A 25,972-nucleotide genomic window follows, 5' to 3' on the forward strand; every position below is an offset into this window, starting at 1 on the left:
CATGGTGGTGGCAGCGTCATGCTGTGGGGATATTTTTCATCTACAGGGACAGGAAAGCTGGTCAGGACTGAAGGAAAGATGGATGGCACTAAATGCAGGGCAATTCTGGAGGAAAACCTGTTTGAGTCAGCCAGAGGTTTCAGATTGGGACGAAGGTTCACATTCCAGCAGGACAATGACCCTAAACATACTGCTAAAGCTACACTGGAGTGGTTTAACCCATTGACGCCTGAAACGCCTGCAAAAAAAGTCTGCAAATGCCTAAGCCAGTTTTTAGAAAAGGTCCCCAATCTGCCTGAGGGTTTTCTGAAATAAAAATAATTAATTGAAAACGCCTATGAAAAATTCAATATCTCAGCCTCTGAAGCACATAAAGACATGAAATAAGTTGCATTTAAAATATAAAATTCTCTGCTTTTATTGGATCATGCTCATTCAGCATTAACACTAACACATTTTTATTAAAAAAAAACAAATCTGGCATGCATCTTGAAAATAATGACAAATCAACAATGCTGCGTTATGCAGCAACCAGCATTTGGGGCAATGTTGCGTTATCCAACAACCGGCGCTAGGGGCAATGTTGCGTGACGCAGCATCCGGCGTCAATGGGTTAAAGGGAAACATTTAAATGTCTTGGAATGGTCTAATCAAAGCCCAGACCTCAATCCAGCTGAGAATCTGTGGCATAACTTGAAGATTGATGTACACCAACCCATCTAAACTTGAAGGAGTTGGAGCAGTTTTGCCTTGAGGAATGGGCAAAAATCCCAGTGGCTAAGCTAACAGAGACATACCCCAAGAGACTTGCAGCTGTAATTGCAGCAAAAGGTATTGCTGTTGACTCTGAGGGGGTGAATACTTTTGCACACTCCAGATTTCTGTTATTTTTCATCTTAATTATTGTTTGTGTCACAATAAAAAAAAAGCCAATGTGCACCTTTAAAGTTGTAGACATGTGTAAATCAAATAGTGCTAACCCCCCAAAAATCCATTTTAATACTAGGGCTGGGTTCAAAAGATCGAGCCACGATCCGATATCGATTCACGTTCAAAAAATACGAGATCGATTCAAAAATGTGTGGATCGATCTCTTCCAGGGGGCTATAGGCACTATTTTCGCGACCGCGCAAGGACCGCTATAAAAAGCGAGTGCTGGCAAACGAAACCGAAACTTAAGAACGCGAGATGGCTGAAGCCGCACAGCTAAAATCACCGCCTGGCCGGAAAGCTGATGTATGGCATTACTTTGGATTCAAACGTTACGAGGACAGAGACGAAGTCGACAGAACAAAAGCAGTGTGCAGGGACAGTTTTTACTTTAAAGTGACAATCCAGCAATATCTAAGTAGATCGATATCGGATCAAATTGCAGATCAAATAGGATTGTGACCTTATGAATCGGAATTGAATCGATCCAGGAAATCTGGATCGATTCCCAGCCCTATTTAATACCAGCTTGTAATGCGACAAAACAGGACAAACACTAAGGGGGATGAATACTTTTGCAAGGCACTGTATGTCTGACAGATTTTATCCTGTTTACAGCAGTCGTCCCCACCGTGAAAGAGAAACCAATCAAAACCAAAAGAGTGAAAGTGATTATCGTGCCGTTACCATGTGAATAGTTTTTTATGAATGCATAAGTGCACGCTCAGTGCTCCGACTCCATTGTGACTGAAGGTGACCAGTTTTATGTTTCATCTACGCAATTTTGGTAATTTTAAAACTATATTATTTGGCAGTGGGCACACAGGAAAGTGTGAAGTATAAAGTTTGTCAATGTTTATTATCATGCTTGTATGATAAAAAACTCGACGATATTTCTCTCAATACTTGACCTACTCATCTAAACCTGCCGAGCTTCGCCGGCGAAGCTCTCGACCCCAAAGGGTTAAAATTGAAAGATAGGTTAATTTTAATGTGCTCATTCTAATACATTATTGTATCAGTAGTAATAGCTCATACACAGGGACTTGTACGGCAGAGGCACCACATAATCCAAGTTTGTTTTTGTTAGGAGACATTTAACAACACACACAGAGAGAGAGAGAGAGGGAGAGAGAGAGAGGTGAAGAATGACTGTTTATTGTATCTATAACTAACTTGTCTCTTGGATGTCCCACAACTTTATATCCAAATGTAAACCATTAAAATTCACATCATGTCCTTCATTAATACGTTAAACACTGTAATTGACTGAAAATTGCCATGGTATAAGCAGAATAGCGCACGCACGCACACACACGAGACCATGCTGTTAATACAGAAATTCCATATAGCATTCCATAGGGGTGCAAAACAGCACAGTCTGTTGTGTTTATTTCTTGCATAACTGATGTTGACACTATACAGAGCTCTCTTTTTACAGACTCTTGAAAGTGAAAGAAAGGAGAAGAAAGGGAGATGCTCGTTTTGTGTTTAAGCCTGACAACAGCCTTCACAAAGCTTCATAAATGGTTATTAAGGAAAGACCATTAACATTTTTAAAGGGGAACAGAGGGCAATATATAGAGTAAATATAACAACAAAACACACATTAACGAACCTTATTCAAGACTTACAAAAGTTTTTTGTTCTAAGGTTGGAAAGTTAGAGTGTTTTGAAAGTAGCTCGAGCAAACTATTTCCGCAGTTTGAACAGCCCGCCATGATATTAATTTTATCCAATCAGAATGCACGTTCATTTTCTCTGCGTAACACTCATGACGTATGTATGTGCCCAGTTGTGTTGGCTCATTGAGGTTGGGAATAGCACATGTGAAATACCTGTTTCTGCCTCTTGCGACGATTTCGCAAGTCCACGGGTGGCACCTATCTCATTGCAGCAAATAAATTCTGCTAGACTCGTGAGCAACTCCACGTTACATTTTCCGCATGAGCATCACGCCATGTCACCTGCACGCAGACGCTCTGCCCCACGCTCGCCATGCCCATGGTCAGCATCAGTCTCATCCTCGCCGTCATCCGAGCTTTCTTCTCTTATTTCATCACCGGAGTCGAGAGTACCTCTCCTAGCTATTTTAAGTTCGTTTCTTAAGACAAGGATTTTTTAAGATGTTACCTTGTTGACAGTTTCGGCAAGAATCTTCCGCCTTCTTCAAAACAGTCACCAGATGTGTCCTGGGGGAGCGACCTGACAGCAGGAGGCGTGAACTACGTGTCAAATTGGGCGGGATGTTCACGCCTCCGTAGCGTAACATCAGCTGATAAGGCACGTCACCACTCGACATCTGGTGACTGTTTTGAAGAAGGCGGAAGATTCTCGCCGAAACTGTCAACAAGGTAACATCTTAAAAAATCCTTGTCTTAAGAAACGAACTTAAAATAGCTTTAATAGTTAGACATAATGAACTTCCACTACATAGTACCTCTCCTAGGTTCAAACTGGTACCCTTCTAAGCCATAGCCTGCTTGCAGTGTGTCTTCCGGGATCTCTTCGTATGATTCGACAGAGCTGTCGCTTTCACTTGATGCGCCCGACGCCATGATTACACGCTTATCTCCTCTATTTCGGAGAGTTCCGCTAGTGCAGTGGGTAGCGCTGACGTCACGGTCTTTTAAAAATGGCGATTCTTGTGCGGTTTAGCGTATAAAGTATTATATTTACAATTACCAAGATATTTCGTTGTTTTCTAGTATATAAATTTGATAGAATACTTAAGAATACGTTACTTTGTCACATCAGCAACTGTATATATTATATTCGGTACCCCTTTAAATGAAAGGAATATTGTAGTTAGTAGGCTATTATATTTTTACTCCAACTTTTACAAATGTGGGTAAATTATTATTGTTGGTTATTAAGAAAATAAAAGAAAAAAAAAGGTTTTCCTTTTATTTAACCAAAGAAATATTTAACTGATAAAGAATAGGAAAATAAAATGTTGCTTTTTTGGTAGTTTTCTTAAATTTTTTTTCCAAAAACATCATGGGAAAATTGAATTGTGAACCCAAGATTGCGAATTGAGTGAATCACATGCCTAGCACCAACATTAATAAACTTCTTGTCCTGAATCCCAGCGTGGCGCAGGTGTGTACATTTACCTGGAGAACGTAATCCAGGACAATATGGCGGAAACATTTGCGTGTAGCACTGAGGATGCTGTTAGCTTCCTCCACCTCATGTTGTTTATTTCTGGGAGCCTGAGCATTCTTGATCAGTGCTGCCTCCTTCTCCTCACTCACTTTATCAAACTGCTTCTTCGACTCCTTAAACCTGCGCAGATCTCTGAAAAAAACAAGAGTAATCAGATGACGACGTATCCCCTCGGCTCCCACATGGAAACCCCACTCCAAATTTTCCTAAGTTGAATTGGTTGCCATGGAACTACGGGGGGGGATTCACAGAAATCCCAAAATGTCAAAAGGCACAACTCCTCCAGGCACTTAACATAACTGTCAGGTTTCGTGAAATAAATGCCTAATGGTTTTTGTGGCTACTGCCGCATATAGAGACTGGAGCCACTACGTCATGTTGTAAGAATGACTAACAATAGCACATTCGCATACAAGTGTTCCTATTAAAATGGCCGGTGAGCATATACAGTTCGGTTCACCATTCGAAATAAATGGACTAAAGAAATCACTTTCAGACATGTTTATGCTTATTACCGAGAGAAAGTGCGTTCCTATTTTAAAATATACTCCAGGTTGTCCCCCTTTCCTCTCCTTCTTCGGCCAGTGGTCCCATGTGTGATGGAGATGTGACGTGCTTTCGAGTTGTTACGGGAAGTTGTCGAAAAGAGTATTGAGACCACTGAGCTCTAGCGCCGGGCCTTTTCCGGGAAATAAGACTTTCAGTCATGGCGACAGCATGTGTATGTCAGCCACGGTTCGGAGGTTTCAGTTTCGAAAACTGTAAAAGTAGAATAACAAAGTACAGACACTTGGTATATTTTACTTCTGAGAGTTTTAAATTGGTCATTTTTGGATTACGCTTCATTTTGTGGCTACTGCCTCAGAGTAAATATATATGCTATATTTACTGTATGGACACGGTATCAGAAAACAAATTTTATTTATAAGCAGTAGCCACATGTACCCATAGGGTACCGATTTTTGAGTTATGCTCCGGAAACTAAAATGTTTACAGATGGACAGAGTGATAGCTATATCCCCCTGCATTGTATGCCGGGGGATAAAAAGAAAAAAGGGGGGAAAAAAACAAACAAATGAATACATCAGCGGCATTAATATTGTTGGTGTATGGATAGGAATAATTTCAATACTTACTCTTTCACAAACATCTGAAGCTGTGATTTGATTGAGCGCTGTGCCTGGTCAAATAAAATCTGTCAACAGAGAGCAATGGGTCAGTCTTAATTTCTCATGAGACATTTATAAGATGTTCATTTCCTGTTTAAGTAACCCAACAAGCTTCAACCTGGAAGCTGAGCTTATGCAAATATTTTTCACTACGGAACAAAATGTCCATATGGTGGAGTTGGACTTGAGCTGGGCAGAGTCAAGCAAAAAGTCCAGGAAGTGGAAACAACTCTGTTTTTAGGGGTTACATTTGGTTCTGCAGCAAGGACTAGGATAGTGTCAACTGCCCTCACAACACACGCACATCAACTAACTAATATTAATAATCATTTTTACACATATTAAAATATTTTCTTTTTTTTAACTTTTTGGTTAACGATGTTATAAAAGGTCAATAGTAAGGTTCTTACAAAACCAATAAGCAAGTCTAAAACCACAGTGCAATGTGCTCTTAAGATCATGTGCTTGGTTTAAACTCTGAGTCATTCCACTGACTCTCACACACACACACACACACACACACACACACCCTGCCAGTAGTACAAAGTTTATTTTTCCTGATTATTGTGCTCACCACTATTTCTCTAACTTCTAGGCCAAAGAAAAGAAAGACAAAATAAATAAATAAATAAAAATAAATCACACTAGGACAGAAGTAGAACAAAGATCTTACACACAGACAAGTTCTGGCACTGATTCTCTTACTGTGTGATAGTTGATCATCTCCTGTAAGCTCTCAGCAAACTTCGTCAGACTTGACTGTGGAGACACAACGAAACATCAGAACTGAATACTATTCTTAACACTTATACCACAGCACTGACGACTGGAGTGCAATCAGTCAGAACGTGTTGATTAACTGCACTCGTTCTAATAGGTTATCGTTTCTATAGTAGCAGCTCATTCACAGGGACTCGTGTGGCAGATGCTCCACAGGGTTCTCGCCAGCGCTTTATATGGTTGCGGCCCGCTACGCTAAAATTTCAGACCGCAACGGTAATTTCCCCCCGCTACGCTAACTTTTTAATATAGCGTAACGGTTGTTTTCAGTTGTTCATCACCATCGCCAAAAGTTTTTTTTTTTCCTGCGCACTTGAGCAGTTTTCAAGGTGTCAAAATCAGCCTACGTTTGTTAGGAAACCCATGCCTGGAAATCAGTTCCGAGAGAGAGAGAGAGAGAGAGAGAGAGAGAGAGAGAGAGAGAGAGAGATCCTGGTGATAACTTTCTCTTGAGCTGGACTTCGGTGAATGACAATGGATGACGGACCCCCTCGCAAAAAAAGAGACATTCGCTCTTTCTTCACAGTTAGAAATGTAAGTGCACCACTTCTACAGGTTTTCCATCACGCTTGAAAACTTAACCCAAAGCCCTTTGATGAATGAAAACGTCTACTTTGTAAGCAGGTTTAGCAATATGACAGGGCGCACGTATCGGATGATTAGCGCTAATTTACTGGATCCCACTGTGGCTAACATTAACACACTGGTAATCTGCCTGCATGCCATCCATCGTTATATTTCTATAAGGAGACAGGCACAAGAGAGGTTGGAGGAGATGAAGGAAAGGACATAGGAGGCAGAGGAAAGGAGGTAGCAGATAAACGGGCAGAGGATGGAGGTAGGCCTAGTGGGGGAGAGCCCGCTGTTGGAGATAGAGGAGGAGATGGAGGAAGACGAGCAGAGGCTGGAAATTCACAGGTGAGAATGAGGTTAATGATATGATTTTAGTCATGGGATTCAGCTCCAATGTGCCAAACGTGATCGCCCTTGTGGCTTTAAATCAGAGAATTAACAGTGGTTACAATCAAAGTTACTCCCGTGGTGTTAACAGAAGACGGCGAACCAAAACAGGAGAAAATCGGGCATCGACCCGTTGTGGAAACAAGAATTATAAAATTTTATAATTTTAATTAGAATAGTAAATTTTCTATTAAACAAGAAATTTAATAGTTTTAGATTATATATTAATTATTTATTAAGGGGGCTGGGTGTATGTTATGCCTGAATGAAAATGCAATTTGTTTTTTTTTTATTTTTATGTGCTCAGGCATTTCTTAATTTCTTAATACAATAAAACATTATCTCTTTGGTTGTGTCTGAGTTTACATATCTTTTGACAACACCCTTTGTAGTTCAGTGAAATACAACAGTAGGTAACACATTGCCAAGATCCAAAGATGTAACAATTTTCCATCAAGGATATACAACATAAAAAATGCAATTTATCCCCTCCAGGAACGTCAAATATGGCCAATTTTGGGCATGATTTTTCAAAATCTCCGCACCATCCCCCCGCTCGGTCGCTACGCTCCCTCGCCATAACCCATTACGCTAAAAAAAAATCCTGGTGAGAACCCTGCTCCATATAAAAATGTTTCATATGAAAGTTTCCTGGTGATGTTAATTTTTTTTTAAGTTCACGTTTATGGAAGGAGTCTCCAGGATCAACGTTCTACAACAGCTGTAACTACATTTTCTGACATCTTCAGGACAGAGGAATTTAAGCTTTCTGCTTTCTCGGACATGTTAAGCTGCATTTTTCTCTTTATTAACTTCCTGGTGAGGAAACGATTGTTTATAGCTACTATAATGTAAATGAGAACAGAAACTTGTTTCACAGAACATTAAATACAACTATAAATGATGGATAAAAAAAAAGTTCTTTAATAAATCTGTTGATAAGGTTACTGCGGTATAAGAGGAATCAACAGCTTTTGAAAAATCAGAATCAAGAATTAAATGCTCCTCACCTCGATGACCTCATCTTTAGCTGACTGCTGGGCTAATTCCTGGATGCCGTTCACAAACTGCTTGTTGGCCGAGACGTACGCTTTTCCAGCATCGATCATTCCAATGCACAGCTTCACCAACTTTGTTATAACAGGAAAAAACAAACATGTGATTACATTCTTACACTGAAGTCATATAAGCTAGCAAATAAAAGCTACAAAAGCAGCCATTTTCAGCTATACTACAACCCCTGGCAAAAAGTATGGAATCACCAGTCTTGAATGAGCACTCATTCACACGTTTTATTCTGTAGAACAAACTCAGATCACAAACATGATACAATAATAAAGTCATTCCAAAGTGCACCTTCTTGGCCTTCAGAAACACTAAAAGAAATGAAGAAAAAGCATTGTGGAAGTCAGTAAATGTTACTTTTATAGACCAAGCACAGGGAAAAAAATATGGAATCACTCAATTCTGAGGAAAAAAATATGGAATCATGAAAAACAGACAAACAAAAGAACATTCAAAACACATCACTAGTACTTAGTTGCACCACCTCTGGCTTTTATAACGGCTTGCAGTCTCTTAGCCCATGTTTACATTAGACCGTATCAGTGGATCATCAGATTAACGTTTTTAAAACGATTAGTGTGCACACAGCAACACCAATACACGATTTGCGTGCACACAGCAACACCAATACACGGATACGCTCGGCTCCGCAGGCATCCTGCGCTCCAAATCACTCCGCCCTGAACAGCGAGTGCCCTCTGGAGGGTGCGCACTCCGGCCTTGTGCAGCTCACAGAGCGCGCGAGTGAAGTGCACAAGCTGTGATTCGGGACTGAGCCGCTGTGTGTGTGATCCCAGCGCATATCACTTACCACTTGCAAGTGGAAGGATGGCAAGCCTAAAGACAATCATAACTACACAATGGGCAGTATTTGCATCAGTATTTTCATACTTTTATACTCTTTAATGAAAGGTGATACAAGGCGGAAGTCCGCGCCGTTTTTCAGCAGTCGCGTCACATGACCAACGCCAGCGAATCAGGAAGGTGGAGGTCACAGTGACGTTGTCCAATGACGACGCCAGCTAGAGCTCAGCACAGCGTATCCGCGTATCTCAATGTTTACACAGCACCGGAGCTGACACAATCTGGATTGAAAACGTGGACCCTGGCGGATTCCCGTTTCCCGGCGTTTCCAGGCGGTTTAATGTAAACGGACAGTGCATCCGCGAAGAAAACGAGACAGATACGGTCTAATGTAAACTTGGCCTTAGGCATGGACTTGATGAGTGACAAACAGTATTCTTCATCAATCTGGTGCCAGCTCTCTTTGATTGCAGTTGCCAGATCAGCTTTGCAGGCCGGAGCCTTGTCGTGGACCATTTTTTAAAATTTCCACCACAAGTTTTCTATTGGGTTGAGATCTGGACTATTTGCAGGCCATGACATTGACTGGATGCGTCTTTCACCAAGGAATGCTTTCACAGTTTTTGCTCTATGGCACGATGCATTGTCATCTTGGAAAATTATTTCATCATCCCCAAACATCTTTTCAATTGAAGGGATAAGAAAACTGTCCAAAACGTCAATGTAAACCTGTGCATTTATTGAAGTAACCACAGCCATCTCCCCAGTGCCTTTGCCTGACATGCAGCCCCATATCATCAAGGATTGTGGAAATTTGGATGTTTTCTTCAGGCAGTCCTCTTCATAAATCTCACTGGAACAGCACCAAACAAAAGTTCCAGCATCATCACCTTGTCCAATGCAGATTCGTGATTCATCACTGAAGATAACTTTCATCCAGTCATCCACAGTCCATGATTGCTTCTCCTTAGCCCATTGTAGTCTTGTTCTTTTCTGTTTGTGTGTCAATGATGGTTTTCTTTTAGCTTTCCTATATAAAAATCCCATTTCCTTTAGGTGATTTCTCACGGTTCGGTCACATACATTGACTCCAGCTTCCTCCCATTTATGCTTCATTTGTTTTGTTGTACTTTTTCGGTTTTCAAGACATATGGCCTTAAGTTTTTTGTCTTGACGCTTTGATGTCTTCCTTGGTCTACCAGTACGCTTGGCTTTAAAAACCTTCCCATTGTGGGTGCAATCAGTTAATTATTGAAATTAAGTGATCAATCTCATTAAATCAAGCTCATTAAATTTGAAGGTTAATAATTAAAATGAATCAATCCCATTGAATCATTTACTTTGACTCCTTTGAATTGAATCATACCATAGAATCACTCATTTGAAGTGAATCGTTCAACAAATCATTTAGTGAATCGTATAGTGAATCGTTCAATGAATCATTTAGTGAATCATCCCATTAATCCTGGTGCTTAATAATAAATTACCAACAGCTAGATTATGGTATATTTCCAAATTATTACAATCACTTACCACATTACATAACTTTTATATGCACCCTTTTGAATTCAAGGGAGATTGGAGACTTCATATATTGTTCACACAAATAAACACAGTTTGTTTAATAAATGAATTTATTATAACAAAGATAAAAATAATAAATCAATATATACAAGCAGTGAGGTGTGTATATACACATGTGTGGTGTGTGTGTATGGCCTAGCTTGTTGCTAGCTAAAACAAAGGAATGTTATTTAAGTAGAACAAAGGATTAGCTCTGTTGCTAATGTGTGTGTGCGCGCGCGTGTGTGTGTGTGTGAAGGACTTGACCATGTGTTTAGCCTCGTGTAGCTAACTACATGTGGTGGAGGCCTAGATTAGCCTTGTGTTGCTAGTGTGTGTTTGTGAACGGCCCTATGGCCTAGCTAAAGTGTGTTTGTTAGGCCTGGTGAGGCCTACTGAGCACGTGTCGCTAAAGACAAAGGGAAGCTATCTAAAGTGTATCAGGCCTGGTCAGGCCTGTTGAGCACGTGTTTTCTCAGTAACAAAAAGATTCCACACTCATAACATTACCAAACTCACTGAAACCTTGATAAGGTCAAAATGTATGATAAGGAAATTAGTGTTAGTCAGAATAAGAGAGAGAGAGAAGGATCATGCGCAGCCTATCTATTAAACAATTGAGAGAACATAGAACCAAAATAAATCAACACGCTGCATGTCTAACAGATAAACCTGGGTTTAAATTCACACTATTCCAATAAAAGCAAATTCCTAAGACTATCTTAATTATGCCCAAATGCCAAAATCTTACTTAATCCTGCCTTTAGCAAGATATGAAGAACTATTCGCCGGTGTAGTTTCGGGCCTCGCCGTGGGAGCACGTGAGCCGCTCGTGATGAAGGCGTAGAAAACTTTCGGGTCCAGCGGAGCACTTGGGTGGTTCCCGTGGAAAGCAGAGGATTCTTGGTCCGAACCTCAGCGTTCGTGAGGAAAAGTCTCTGATCAGAATAAGATGCACAGCGCTTTTGAGTTAAAAAGGATTCAATCGCTTCTTAACTTTTAACTGCCTGGGCTGCAGTCGTGACGTCACTTCTAATACAAGTAAACCGGTTGTAACTCAGGTTGAGTTTAAAGATCGCGCGACTCTAGAGTTTACCTTTGCCAAGGGTAAGAAAGAAAATCGCGCTGAGTGATGGATCTTGCAAGAAAGAAGACGTCTTTTTGGGTGGAGAGCATCTCTTTGGTGCGTCTAGCTCCCTTGAAAACCGGACGCGAGAGACAAAATGGCGGAGCTTCCGCTTGGACTTATGCGCGCATGGCGGACTGACGTAGATGATCCCGCCCACGCGTGACGTAGGTCACGCGGAAGTTGCCTGGGAATTGTAGTTCTGACACAAGATGGCGGCATGATACCTACACCATGCTGTTTGTACTTGGTCCATATCTTAGATACAGCTGACTGTGAGCAGCCCACATCTTTGGCAACCATGCGTGAAGAGTTACCTTCTTTAAGAAGTTTGACAATCCTCTCTTTTGTTTCAAGAGACATCTCTCTTGTTGGAGCCATGATTCTTGCCAATCCACTTGGTCCAGCAGCCCTCCAAGGTGTGATAACTGCGCTGTTTCTAACTGCAGACTAACGAGCAGATCTAATCTGAGGCAGGTGTCAATTTAGGGAAAGGAAATTGACTGGGTGAGCCCTTATTTTCTACCTGAAAATTGAGTGATTCCATATTTTTTTCCCTGTGCTTGGTCTATAAAAGTAACATTTGCTGACTATCACAATGTATTTTCTTTGTTTATTTTAGTGTTTCTGAAGGCCAAGAAGTTGCACTTTGGAATGACTATTATTGTATCATGTTTGTTCTACAGAATAAAACGTTTGAATGAGTGCTCATCCAAGACTGGTGATTCCATACTTTTTGCCAGGGGTTGTATATACTAATACTAGCCCAATCATATATTTTTAGGACAATTGGGTAACATCTTACTTTATTTACCAGACCATCAATGTAAAGTGGTTAAAACATCAGCAATATCCCAGTATACAGCTGGCTAGTTTAGATGAAGTTGGCTTTACACTATGATTTTTGGTCCGATTTTGAAGTCACAGACAGAAATTCCACGTAGTAAATTAATTCTTTAATCATCAGATGAGATCAGAAGTCATAGAACACAGAACACAACGCGATTTACCGCCACTGTGACCTAAGACAATGAAACCGATGACAAAGTTGATACGGTGAGGAATTTGAGTTAAATCTGCCAATAGGAAGTCAACAATCTGATGAGACAGCTACAAATACAGTAGCAGCGAGGATTAAAAAAACAAGACACACTAATGGACATGTTTTTCCTTATTACCTCAAACTCACTTTGAAGAATATATGTGTTTTTACAAGCTTGTTTTCTGTACGAGCCGAATTACAGCTGAATCACAGGTCTATCGTTAAAAGCTCATCATATAATCTGACATGGAGAGCATGTTTTATCACTAGATGTGTGATGATTAATTGATCCCAGATCTATCAATCCATTTCAATCCATGATTCAAAAAATTAATTAAAATGTAATGAATCACAATTCACTGATGATTCACTAATACCTAATTTCACCCCAATAACCCTAGATGCATAGCAAATTTCGACAAATGGCATATTTTTGATATTAAAAATTCAATTTGGTATCCAGAGCTATACATGAGTGCAGCCATGTTTGTGGTTGCTATAGCAATACCACGAGATCACGCGTTGCTGTGTGAACAACGTGACGGACGACTCGGAATTCCTGAAGCCAGCGGCTTTTAAAAGCCCAGTTTGGTAGCGTTACTTACGATCTCCGTGCCTTATGTACTCTCTGGACAATGAATGTAGTGTCTCAAGAGGTAATATTCACTTTAACACAAGTGACTATATTTTTGTGTTTTAAAAGATTGAGACAAAAGTCACAAAGTTTTCATTGCTTTTTTTTTTGTTTGTTTCTTAGGGTTTTGCGGTTTGAAAATTAAAACATGCCAAAAATGACTGATCTGTGATCCGTTCATAAGCCTCGGTCACAACCGGCCGTACGTGCTCCTACGGCTGGTCTACGTGCAAAAAACGCAAGAAACGCACGGAGGGCGCGTGTGTGACGTGCTGATTTTCGAGCCGTAGACCGGCCGCAGAGGTTCTTTGTCATGTCAAACAAACCCTACGGGCGCTTACGTTTTTTTCAGGTTGCAAGACAAACTTATGGCCAACGTGCATCTTTCTCCACGAACAAAAAAAAAAAACCACAGCGATTTGGGAAACGCCAAAAATCGCACGGCCAAAAAAAAAAAAAAAAAAATCGTACGTCCGGTTGTGACCTAGGCTATAGTTACATTCAAAGGTCAATGGAGTGACTGGAGTATGAATAAAGACTACAAAGGCAACATGTCTTTTTTAAATTGCTCTACATTTCTAGGCTGACAGTTAACAGAACATTGACGATTTGCATCAGTCATAAAATAGAGGACAAAAATTATGAAATGTTATTCAAATTGAATCAGAAGGTCAAAATAGTGATTTGAATCATGAAAAAATTGAATAGTTACATCTCTAGTTATCGCACAGCCTGTTCTCGATGTTGGCAGAAATCTCACGGTGTGATGAGGAATAATCTTAAAACCGCTGGTGGAGGGGAAAAAAAAAAAAAAGGACAAAAAAAAGAAAAAAAATCTCTCACACAACCAGCTAAATGCTGCTTTAGTGTAGAGTCAGTATTTTATGCAGTACATCATGAAGCACTGAGATCTGTTTAAAGATTTCCTGAGTGAGAAAAATCAGTACACATCTTTTAAAAGCAATGTCAGATTTTTTCCCCCCAGTCTGCAGCTTCATTCTGGCTCCAGCCAGTTACACAGACTCAGTATTAAGTGCTTTCGAAACAAAAAGTTCAAGCGACTTACTGAGAGGATAGAACTACATAACTTCAAGGGCTTTTTTTTTTTAGTTTGTATTCGCACCGCCAGTAGTGACGTAAGCTGGCTTGCTAGTGTGACCTAAGCTGAAAATGCTGGAAGATTTTTATATTTCACTTCAATGTGTCAAAATCATGCTGCACATCACATATACACTCAAAGCCTGGACTTCTCCATCACTCCATTTGTCCATGCTTTTTCTATTTTTTAACACTAACTTCAAGAGCTGTTTACAGGGTTAACATTTTGCATAGATTTTTAAAAATAGCGGCTGCTGGTGCTGCATTTGCCCGTGTTTGACCAATCACTGTACACTTGCATCTGGACCAATCACCGTACACTTGCATCACTCAAGGTTGCTATTGTGCTGGGACAGTACCTACCCCGAGTAAGTCTGTGTGGTGTGCGCGAGATAGTTTGCCTCCCATCATTGCTACCAGCTGGGAGGTCCATATCGCGAAATACCGTGACCGAGGTCTTGAAAGTACAGAGGGCTGAGGTCAGTATTCAAGGCCGAGGTCACGGTATTTCACCATACAGACCGACCTTAAGCTGGTAAATAATATTTTTTTTCTTTACCAAATTCTAACAGAAAATGAGAGCGCCCGAAAGGGAAAACCGAGCCGAGCCGCCATTTTGAATCCTCATTCACGGCTGTAATGCAAATGCTTCCTCCTCGGTATACAAGTGCACTTCCATGGCAGGGAAAAAACTAGATTTTGCCGCCTATGTAGTCCCCTATTTATACAAAATTGAGTCATTCAGGATTAGGGATGTTAACCGATGACCGTTTGACCGATGGTTGACCGAATCAACAGCAACCGGTTAATTTTTTTTTGGTTGTCAGTTAAAAAAAAAAAAAAATCGTTTTGAAGCTGCCGATTTTGGAGCAGAGAACCTGGAATTCTGTGTTGTAAACGCTTGGGGCATGCCATGCGGTGTAAGGACGACAGCTGACAAATCAGAAAAACCCATTCAGTCATGTCCCGCCCCAGTTGAAGACAGCTGCCACTCGACGAACGAAAAGTGTAGACACAGGCTTTTTAACTCACAAATTACTATTCTGTTTTTTTTTTATTATTATTAGAAGGCACATCGAGTTTAGTCCTGCCTTGGCCAGTGCATTCTGAAAGTATGTTTCGGTCTGTAGCCAACAATGCATGTTATTGCAGATCATATCTCTCCGCACAAACTAAAGGCGCAGATGCCGACTTTTTCACGGCTGAATCATGCAGATCCGATTTTTTTTTGGGGGGGGGGGGGGGGGGGGGGTGGAGTTTCTGATTATAATTTCAAAGTAAATTCTGTATTAAAATTACTAAATAAGCAAATGCCATTACAGTCCATGAAACATAGGAAGTATAAGTATGAGAAGAAAACAGTAAATCAGAAAGCTGCGCACGTTTGCGCGAAAGCTGCGCAGCTTTCTGATTTACTGTTTTCTTCTCATACTTATACTTCCTATGTTTCATGGACTGTAACGGCATTTGCTTATATACAGAATTTACTTTGATGAAATTATAATCAGACACTCCAACGCCCCCCTTTAAAAAAAAAAAATCGGATCTGCACGATTCAGCCGTGAAAAAGGCGGCATCCACCAAAAGGCGCGCCGTTTGCATCCCTGTAATAATTCCAATTCTAGAATTTTAAACTCATAGGTTAACTGACTTTAACCGGCTAATGAGACTCGGTGGTCGGTCAAGATTTTTTTTTAGTTTTCGCCATACCTATTCAGGATTCAGCCATGTTTTTGCTTGGCGTTAGCAAATTACAGGTTTTTAGCTTTCTCCTGAAATGTTTTCTTTTATTTCTTCTTCCTCAGGGTAGTAAAACTCGCTTTCGCTGTGAACACTGTCATTATCGCTATCCATGCTGTAAAATTAATGCTATTCTCCTGAGAAATGCTGGCAAAAATTTATAAGATTTTTGATAAGCTTATAAATAAATCTTATAAAAAAGAAAAAGATAAATGTTGACAAAAAATTATATTTTGTTTGTTGTGAACAAGCAAGTTGCCAGGGGTCCGTACTGTAGGATACGGACCTGCTCGCCAGCCAATCAGAGTGCAGGATTTGGACCGCGAAAAAAGTAAATGTGTGTTATTTGCCAGCTGGGAGGTCCGTATCGTGAAATACCGTGACCGAGGTCTTGAAAGAGGACCTCAATCAGTATTTAAGGCCAAGGTCACGGTATTTCACCATACGGACCGACCTTAAAGGTCCCATGGCATGGTGGTTTGTTGATGTTTTAAACGGGCTCGTGGAGGCTTCCGGATGTTATATCCGCAGCCTTTCTCGAAATGAACCCTCGGCACGTAGATATAGCCTCCTGGGAGAAAGCCCCATTTCAGCCCTTTTCCCAGTGCGTCGTTTTGCTAATGAGAAGTAGGAGGCGGGGAAGGGTAGAGGGTGGGGGCGGGCCATGGGGGAGGGGGAGGGGCTTGACCAAGCTGCGCACACGCATACTCGCTGCTATCAGCGCCTGTAGCCACGCTGCTAAGACAAAACCCTGTTCTCCCTCGGACTCCTTTCGTAAACTCAATGTGACACAGAGAACAGAGAGTGGTCGGAGTGGTAGTTTACGAACGTATAATACCCTAGGCTTGAACACGCACTCCATAACCAAAGAGGATAGAAGCAGCAACTACAGCAACATATCGCTTATCCAACAGAAGACATGCATTGCGGAGCAATAGTCAAACATAAGCTCATAAGTTACAATCAATTTCCAGACTAAACTCAGTTTAACAGAGCGTGCTGCATGCTCTTTAGTTTTGTAGTGCAGATTACCTGGCTAACTGCAGGAAGCAGTTAGCTGCACAGCTAATGTAGCCATTGCTAGGCTAACGCACCGATTTTAAAACACGGCAAAACGACCAGTTATACACTTACTTGTTTGGTGTTTGTTGCTGATGCGGCAGGGATGCTTGGTACGGACCCAGGCTTCAGTGACAGTTGATGTGCAAAACCTGCCCTGTACTGTCCCAAGTTGTGGAAACATTCCTCAGGAAAATGCTTCCAACAAACATACATCGTCTTAGGTAGACTCGACGGCGTATTATTGAAGTAAATAAAATTAAGTCACTGCGTCTTCAGGGGCTCTCCCGTCGGCAGTAAAAACAGACTCTTTTCTGTGTTGTCACATCCATGTACAGCACAACTTCCATGTTTCGCTCGCTTAGGTGATGGCATGTTGTTGTGTCCTCTATGGTCTCCTCACTACAACTGGGCGGGGCAATCCATACAGTGGGTGGGAATCCAGAGGAGGGGCGTGGGGATCATCTCCCTTGCTGACGTAGTAAAGGGAAGAGCTTATCAACGCGCCGTTTTGATGCGCCATTCTCAAATGTTGGGCATAGTTTGGTTTACACATTATGAAATTTCTAGCCACTGGGGTGACTTAAGAAGGTCAGAGGAACTCATTTTAACGTTAAAAAACCTCAGAAAGTGAAAATTTCATGCCACGGGACCTTTAAGCTGGTAAATAATATATTTATCTTTTTCTTAACCAAATTCTAACAGAAAACGAGAGGGCCCGAAAGGGAAAACCGAGCCGAGCCGCCATTTTGAATCCTCATTCACGGCTGTAATGCAAATTGCTTCCTCCTCAGTATACAAGTGCACTTCCATGGCAGGAAATAAAAACTACATTTTGCCGCTTATGTAGTCCCCTATTTATACAAAATTGAGTCATTCAGGATTCAGCCATGTTTTTGCTTGGCATTAGCAAATTACAGGTTTTAGCTTTCTCCTGAAATGTTTTCTTTTATTTCTTCCTCCTCAGGATAGTAAAACTCGCTTTCGCGATGAAGACTGTCATTATCACTATCCATGCTGTAAAATGAATGCTATTCTCCTAAGAAATGCTGGCAAAAATTTACAAGATTTTTGATAATCTTATAAATAAATCTTAAAAAAAAAAAAGGATAAATGTTTTTTTTGTTGTTGTTGTGAACAAGTGAGTCGCCAGAGGTCCATAACCGGGGTCCGTATCCTATGATACGGACCCGCTTGCCAGCCAATCACAGCGCAGGATTTGATGGAAACCGGACCGCGAAAAAAATAATTCAACAGTTATTCTACAAAATTGAGTCGTACATGAGCTAGTAGCTGATGAAGCATGTAGCGCCGAGTTGGCTATAAGCCATGTATTACAAGATTGAATGGAATAACTTTTATTATATCCACATTCACTGGATTTTGAGAAACTGAGCATTTTTATTTTTTTTGCAAATTCGATAAATAAAAACTTTACATAAAACATCCGACAAAATCATTTCCACTTAGAATGTAAAGGCAAAATGACTGTAGCAATTTGTGAAAAATGCAATGATAATTTTTTTTTTGTCGGGGGAGAGAGAGAGAGAGAGAGAGAGATATGCGTTCTTACCATCAAATACTTTCATTCCATATTTTGTTGCCTTTTTTTGTTGTATTTTTGGGATTTTGTTTTCGAGTTTTATTTATTTCGTCCTCAATTGGTTCAGCAGCACACTCCGCCATTTTGTTTTCTCTACTCACAGTATATGAGCTGATATCCTAGTAGTAGAGTAGCCAATCAGAGCATGCAACTGCTCATATGCAGTGAATGTGGATAGAATAAGAACAGATATTCCATCTAATATCACACCAAGCTGCAGTCAGTACAGCTGGGCAATATCACAATATAATGGTGATGGTGATAAATTGTCATGATATTTTCCTCAAATATTGCGGTTGTCATGATTTTTTCCCCCTAAAACAATTATCAAATGTGCTTCCAGAGCAATCTCAATCTTTAAAACTGTAAAATGTTACAATTTTTACCAAATTTTCCATGCTGTTAAATTATTGCAGGCATTAAATAAAAAGTATCAAACAAACTTTGTAAAGATTTTTTTTTTAATGCAACACTACTGTTTTTGCTGGCAGTTTAGCAGGATTCTTATGACCCATTGTGTGCATTTGTGCGTCATAGAAATATCTTAAAATATGTTTTTATCGTATTGCCTAGCCCTCGTCGTCACTGTTCAGGATTGTTTGAGTAGATCAGTGTATTGGGGGGTTTACAGAGGGGCTAATTTCAGAAGCGTGTCCCGCCTCCTCCTGTTCTTTGAGATCTGACAGAATATCCTTCCTCGGCATGAAGGGGAAGTGAGTACATGAGTCACTCAAACCTTTCAAACAATAAGCTGCTCTGAACAACACACAGTGCTCACTCACAGATTTTCATTTCTCTTTTATTTGGTCTCTTGCTGAAATGCTCTCTATACTTCCCTTAGTTTGAATCCCTTGAGTCAGTCACCAACATTTCATTACTTAATTAGAGTCTGTTAGATGAGGAAGCAGTCAACATCACTAGAGCTATTTAGAAGCATAATGTACTCGGACAGCACAGCTTCAGATATAAATGAAGGAAATAAATATCAGATGAAGAGGTCAATAAGCATTGATTCAAATAGTCAAAATTTTGTATCACGATTTTTTTTAATCGCACGATATATCATTACATTACAATTATAGTCATTGTTTTTCATTGTGCCATGGGAAGAGAATGCACCTCAGTCAAAATCAAAACCATTATTCCACTGTTTTGAATCTTGCTCAACGACTAAACAGAAAAGCGATGCTAAGGGATTACATTACACACACACACACACACACACACACACACACACACACACTTTAATGATAAAATATGCCACACCGCACTGAAATGTAATGGGCATCTGCGGTTCATTTTCTTTTTCGAAAAGTACACGTTGAAATTGTGACCCGAGGAAATGAAAATGACTGTCCAATCACAGCTGTCTAGCAAACATGAGAAGAAAAGAGAAACCTTTATTCGTCACATGCACACTTCAAGCACAGTGAAACTCATCCTCTGCATTTAACCCATCTGAAGCAATGAACACACGCACACACTCAGAGCAGTGGGCAGCCACACCAGAGCGCCCAAGGAGCAGTCAGGGGTCAGGTACCTTGCTCAAGGGCACCTCAGCCCAAGGCCGCCCCACGTCAACCTAACTGCATGTCTTTGGATTGTGGGGGAAACCGGAGCACCCGGAGGAAACCCACACAGACACAGGGAGAACATACAAACTCCACACAGAAAGGCCCTCGCCGGCCGCTGGGTTCGAACCCGGAACCTTCTTGCTGTGAGGCGACCGTGCTAACCACTTACACCACCGTGCCGCCCATGAGGCGTGGTTGAGGAAAATGGCCCGAGATAGATGTTCAAGATCTAATCCATTAGCCAACAGGACAAGTCAGTATTGAGGCTTCTTCTCGGCTGCTGAGCTTCCCTCCACAGTCCAGCCACCGTTTTATTACCATGTGACTTGGCCGCGTCAGCATTAGTCTGGATAGTGTAGTATGACAACACCTGTCAGCAAATCAATTAGATCTTGAGCAACTATCTCCAGTACCTTTATGAGAATGTGCCCTCACAGTTGCTGGCTTGTGAATTAGCAGATCTTCCACAAGCACACCCCAGCGTGCTCTGAGAGCACAATATCCCCCGCTGGCAACTCTGCCATAACTCTGGTAAAATGCGACTGAACTGAACAAAATTGCAATATGCATATTACCAACATATAACAAAGAATCTTTCCAGGTTTCATGAAGTTCCTCCAAAAACCATGAGGAGTTGATTTCAGAAGTTGAGTACCCTTCCTGGGACGGACAGACAGACATCACCATGACATAATACCCCTTCGGGCCTTTCGGTCAGTGGGGGATAAAAATTGCGAGGGAAGTTGATTTCAGAAAGCAAGCACACCTTGATGAAATTGGCAAAGTACAAGTTTGTTAATAATCGAGGGCATAACTCGGGTAAAATGTGCCCAAATTAAACAAAATTTCAATGTGTGTATAACTGTCATATAACAAAGCCTTCTGCCAAGTTTGGTGAAATTCCTCCACAAATTGTGAGAGGAGTTGATTTCAGAAGAACGTACACCCGCATGAAATTGTCAAAGTATAAGTTATTTAATCAAGGGTCAAAATGGTGGGAAAATTTTCACAAACGAAACTAAATCGCAATATGCGTATTACCGTCATATAACAAGGCCTTTTGCCAAGCTTCAAGAAATTCGTCCAAAAATTGTGAGAGGAGTTGATGTCAGAAGGCGAGCACACCTTCATGAAATTGTGAAAGTACAAGGTTGTTAATCAAGGGCCACAACTCTGGTAAAATGCGACCGAATTGAACAAAATAACAATATGCGTACTACCGACATACAACAAAGCCTTTTGCCAAGTTTGGTGAAATTCCTCCAAAAATTGAGAGAGGAGTTGATTTCAGAAGGTGAGTACCCTTCCCAGGACAGACGGATGGACAGAAATTGTGACGACATAACCCCCCTTCAGGCCTTTCGGCCAGCGAGGGATTTAAAAAAAAAAAAAAGGACCGAATCCAAAAACAAGATTAATATCCGGGTTTGTGAGTGGAGGCTCCACTGTAATCCAGTCTTTCATTGTTTAATGTTTGGCATTGTGATTCAGTTTCTCCCAGTCGGGTCCTTTTTCTTTTTCTTTTCCCAATTCGAAAAATACAACATACCCACATACAAAACGGTAACCGCAAAGCCACATTTCACTGCTAGTTTCTGAGAACTGCAGCGATCCATTTGCTTCCCTTTTCTTTAGTTTTCGGCAGTCTGAGCTCAGAGACTAACATGTTTACAGCCGCCAGTGATGCATGACTTCTCCTCTCTTTTTGGACTGAGTGCAGACTGGACGCTACACTGACTTAATATCATCTATACAGTTTTCACTGACGTCACGGCATTCCGGGGAAAGCCCTCCAGCCGCCATCTCGTGGGTCAAACAAAACGGACCATCGCCATTACCGGCTACGTTATCTCGTACGAATTTATGAAGTTATATAGTCAGTTTTCTAAAATAAAGATCAATGTTGGCAAAATCAAGCAAACGGAAGTATATAGATACATTGGACGACATCTCACGACAACGGTATGCAGCCAAACTGGCCTTGATTGGGGGAATTGACTGACCCCTACAAAGTGGACAAAGATGCATTTTCAAGTGACTATGCAGGGCTGCTATCCATATCGTACTCTGATATTATGAACTATTTCGTGAATAGTAAAAGTGCCTACACACTTGACGACCTCAAAGCATACAAGTCGCTGGAGTCATACAATTATTTTGTCTGTGGCTGGGTCCATGAAGTCCACCATATAAAAACAAGTGACAGTCGTGTCCTAATTACAGCCAAGGTATGTAAACACTGGAATTTTAGAGCTCTCAACAAGTGTCAAATAGAAACGTGACAAATGAGCGATATTAAGTGTACATTACAATGTAAACGTACACTCAGCGGTTCCAGTTAGGCATTCTCCAGAGATTGTTTACAGGATGTTTTGGTTTCCAAAAACAAACTTAAACACAATTGATTGCTTATTTAAACAACTTACTACTTATAAAATGAGCGGAGCAGACTTTGCTGTGTTTGGAAGGCTGATAAGCCTTGCGGTTGATTCTCGCAAGCCATAGATTTCTCCTTTATATGCTGAGTTTCTTTGTTTGCTCGCCTTCATGCTCCTGTACAGTGGGAATTCCATAAAAGCTCCGCTTGACGTCATCATCTGACCTATTACGACAGCCGTGAATACAACAGGTGTGCACCATTGCTAGCTTTAAATAGCCCGCTTGGGTTCTTTTGAAGACTTTGTACTCGCGCGTTACAATGTGTGCTCAGTGACCCGTACAGTAAGCTTGACCCACAAGATGGCCGCCACGAGGGAATCCCCGACTCTGTGACGTCATGTGCAAACTATGTATAGAGGTACAAAGTGGTATTACAAGACGGTTGGTGCATCTTGTCTCAGTGCTAGCTGGTTAGCATGCTAACTTCAGGAGATATATCTGCAATGCAATACATCGGCGTCTTTGACAAAGATGTTACTTCACGTTCTGTTTTTTTTTTTTTTTTTGAAAATTCTACACACAGCCCTTTGAATGGTAGCAAACGGGAGTGCAACAGCATGAGAGAGGTCTGGGAAGGTGTGAAAACCATCACAGGCCACAATACAAAGACCAGAGTCGTTCGTTAAGGGGACAGTGGAGAGGGCGAATGAGTTGAATGACGACTTCAATCGGTTCAACCAGCCCACGTCCCCCCCACCCTCTCCCTTACTGCAGCCATCTCTCCTTCTTCCCTCAACACGCCTCCCCCCAGTCATCACAGCAGCCCCCTCCTTCCCCTCATCCCCCACCTCAACACAGACTTCTCCATGCATTACTGCAGACCAGGTCAGAGGTCAACTGAGGAAGCTTCACCCCAGGAAAGCAGCAGGCCCAGACAAGGTGTGTCCCCGACTACTGAAGACCTGTGCTGCTGAACTGGGTGAACCACTCCAACGCATCTTCAACCTCAGCCTGCAGCTGGGGAGAGTGCTCACCCTCTGGAAGACATCATGTATCGTTCCAGTTCCCAAAAAGAATCGGCCCAGCGAGCTGAACGACTTCCGACCGGTGGCACTCATTTCACATCTGATGAAGACATTGGAGCGGCTCTTCCTCAGCCTCCTCAGACCCCAGGTACAACATGACTGTCTGCAGTTTGCGTACCGGGCAGGTGTCGGTGTGAAAGACGCCATCCTCTACCTGGATAAGGGAAATGGCACAGTGAGGATCCTCTTCTTGGACTTCTCGAGTGCCTTCAACACCATCCAGCCCCTATTGCTTCAGGACAAACTGAACAGGATGCGAGTGGACCCCTGCCTGGTCACCTGGATCTCCAGCTACCTCACTGACAGGCCGCAGTACGTCAGGCTGAAGGACATCATGTCTGACACTGATTAGCAGCACCGGAGTACCCCAGGGCACGGTGCTGGCCCCTCTTCTCTTCACCCTGTATACCGCAGACTTCTGCTACAACTCGGAGCTGTGTCACATCCAGAAGTTTGCCAATGACACAGCCATCGTTGGGTGTATCAGTGACGACAGAGAGGAGGAGTATAGGAGCCTGGTGAGGGACTTTGCTGTGTGGTGCAACAGGAACCATCTGCAGCTCAACACCTCGAAGACCAAGGAGCTGGTCATTGACTTTGGGAGGTCCAGACCAAGGTCACGACCAGTTCTGATCGAGGGAGTCGAGGTGGAGGCTGTGGATTCCTACAAGTACCTCGGGCTGTGGCTGGACAGCAAGCTGGACTGGACTTGCAACACCAAACACTTATACAGGAAGGGACAGAGCAGGCTATACTTCCTTAGGAGGCTGCGGTCCTTTAACATCTGCAGGAAACTCCTGTGGATGTTCTATCAGTCTGTGGTCACCAGTGTCCTGTTTTACACCGTGGTGTGCTGGGGGGACAACACATCCAAGGAGGACACATCCAGGCTGGACAAACTGATCAGGCGGGCTGGCTCTGTGGTCGGCATGAAACTGGACTCTCTGGTGACGGTGGCAGAGAAGAGGTCTATGGACAAACTATTGAACATCATGGACGATGTCAATCACCCTCTGCACACCTTCATCAGCAACCAGAGGAGCCTGTTCAGTGACAGAATGCTCCTTCCCAAGTGCAGGACGAACAGACTCAAAAACTCCTTTGTCCCTCACGCCATCAGACTGTAAAACTCCTCTCTGGGGGGGAGGAGGGGTAACAGGAGGACAGAGGACAGGAAGGAGCAGTAGCCTAGCCTAACAATAAGCAATACCAGACAATGTGCAATATAAAGTGCAATATCTCTCTATCACGCCGTTTCTCTTTCTGATGGGGTAAGTTTATTAATCTAAGGCTGTGTGGTTATTTTTGCATGTAACGGAGAGTGTTGTGGTTTGGTTAAGCCTAGGTCACAACCGGACGTACGATTTTTTGGCCGTGTGATTTTTGGCGTTTCCCCAAATCGCTGCGGTTTTTTTTGTTCACGGAGAAAGACGCGCGTTGGCCGCAAGTTTGTCTTGCAACCTGAAAAAAACGTAAGCGCCTGTAGAGTTTGTTCGACATGACAAAGAACCTCTGCAGCCGGTCTGCGGCTCGAAAATCAGCACATCACACGCGCGCTCTCGTGCTTTTCACACGCGCGCTCTCGTGCGTTTCATGCGCGCTCTCCGTGTGTTTCTTGCATTTTTTGCGTGTAGACCGGCCGTAGGAGCGCGTACTGTACGGCCGGTTGTGACCGAGGCTTTACATGAAACTAGTGTTGTGTTAGTTGTGTCATCATCGTGCTATCTTTCTTTCTTATGGCGTGAGTAATTTTTCAACCACAAAACGTTAAAGTATACTTTAGGACTTATTTTTGTACTTCATAATTGTTTTGGGCATACTTTGCATGGAAGGAAAATTGACATGGTGATCTTTGTTTACATGAAAGTAGTATCGTGCTAGCTCATAGGGGGTAGAGCTTTCCTTAATGTCATGCAAATGAGCACCATTATGTGCCCGCCCTACACCCAGAGTAGCTGAGATGGAAAACTTTGAGGGCGATTTTCTCCCTTTCCTGTTTTAAGAAGTATACACTTTCAAAAGGCCACACATTCTTCAGATATTGTCAGATCTCCACATGGAAGGCATCATTGGAAAGCTTAGAAACTGTACTTTCTGAATCTGTCAATAACTCAAAATGACCCCGGGCCGACATGTGTCCCTGGATTCTGTGATCTGCCACATATCTTATACTTTTTATATATTTGTATATGT

At 41.9% G+C, this 25,972-nt stretch overlaps 1 protein-coding gene across 2 annotated transcripts in view; it reads right to left on the reverse strand.

Moving 5' to 3' along the window:
- LOC132899356 (arf-GAP with coiled-coil, ANK repeat and PH domain-containing protein 2-like) overlaps positions 1-25,972 on the reverse strand; it is a 111,169-nt gene that overhangs the window by 66,753 nt on the left and 18,444 nt on the right. For both annotated transcript variants that reach the window (XM_060941155.1, XM_060941154.1), the window contains exons 3-6: positions 8,018-8,137; positions 5,973-6,026; positions 5,235-5,293; positions 4,047-4,230 (exon numbers count right to left, since the gene is read on the reverse strand). In XM_060941155.1, coding sequence (XP_060797138.1) covers positions 4,047-4,230; positions 5,235-5,293; positions 5,973-6,026; positions 8,018-8,137 — 417 coding nt within the window. The remainder of the gene's footprint in view (positions 1-4,046; positions 4,231-5,234; positions 5,294-5,972; positions 6,027-8,017; positions 8,138-25,972) is intronic.

The sequence above is a fragment of the Neoarius graeffei genome, chromosome 15, assembly GCF_027579695.1.
Source record: "Neoarius graeffei isolate fNeoGra1 chromosome 15, fNeoGra1.pri, whole genome shotgun sequence".
NCBI lineage: Eukaryota > Metazoa > Chordata > Actinopteri > Siluriformes > Ariidae > Neoarius > Neoarius graeffei.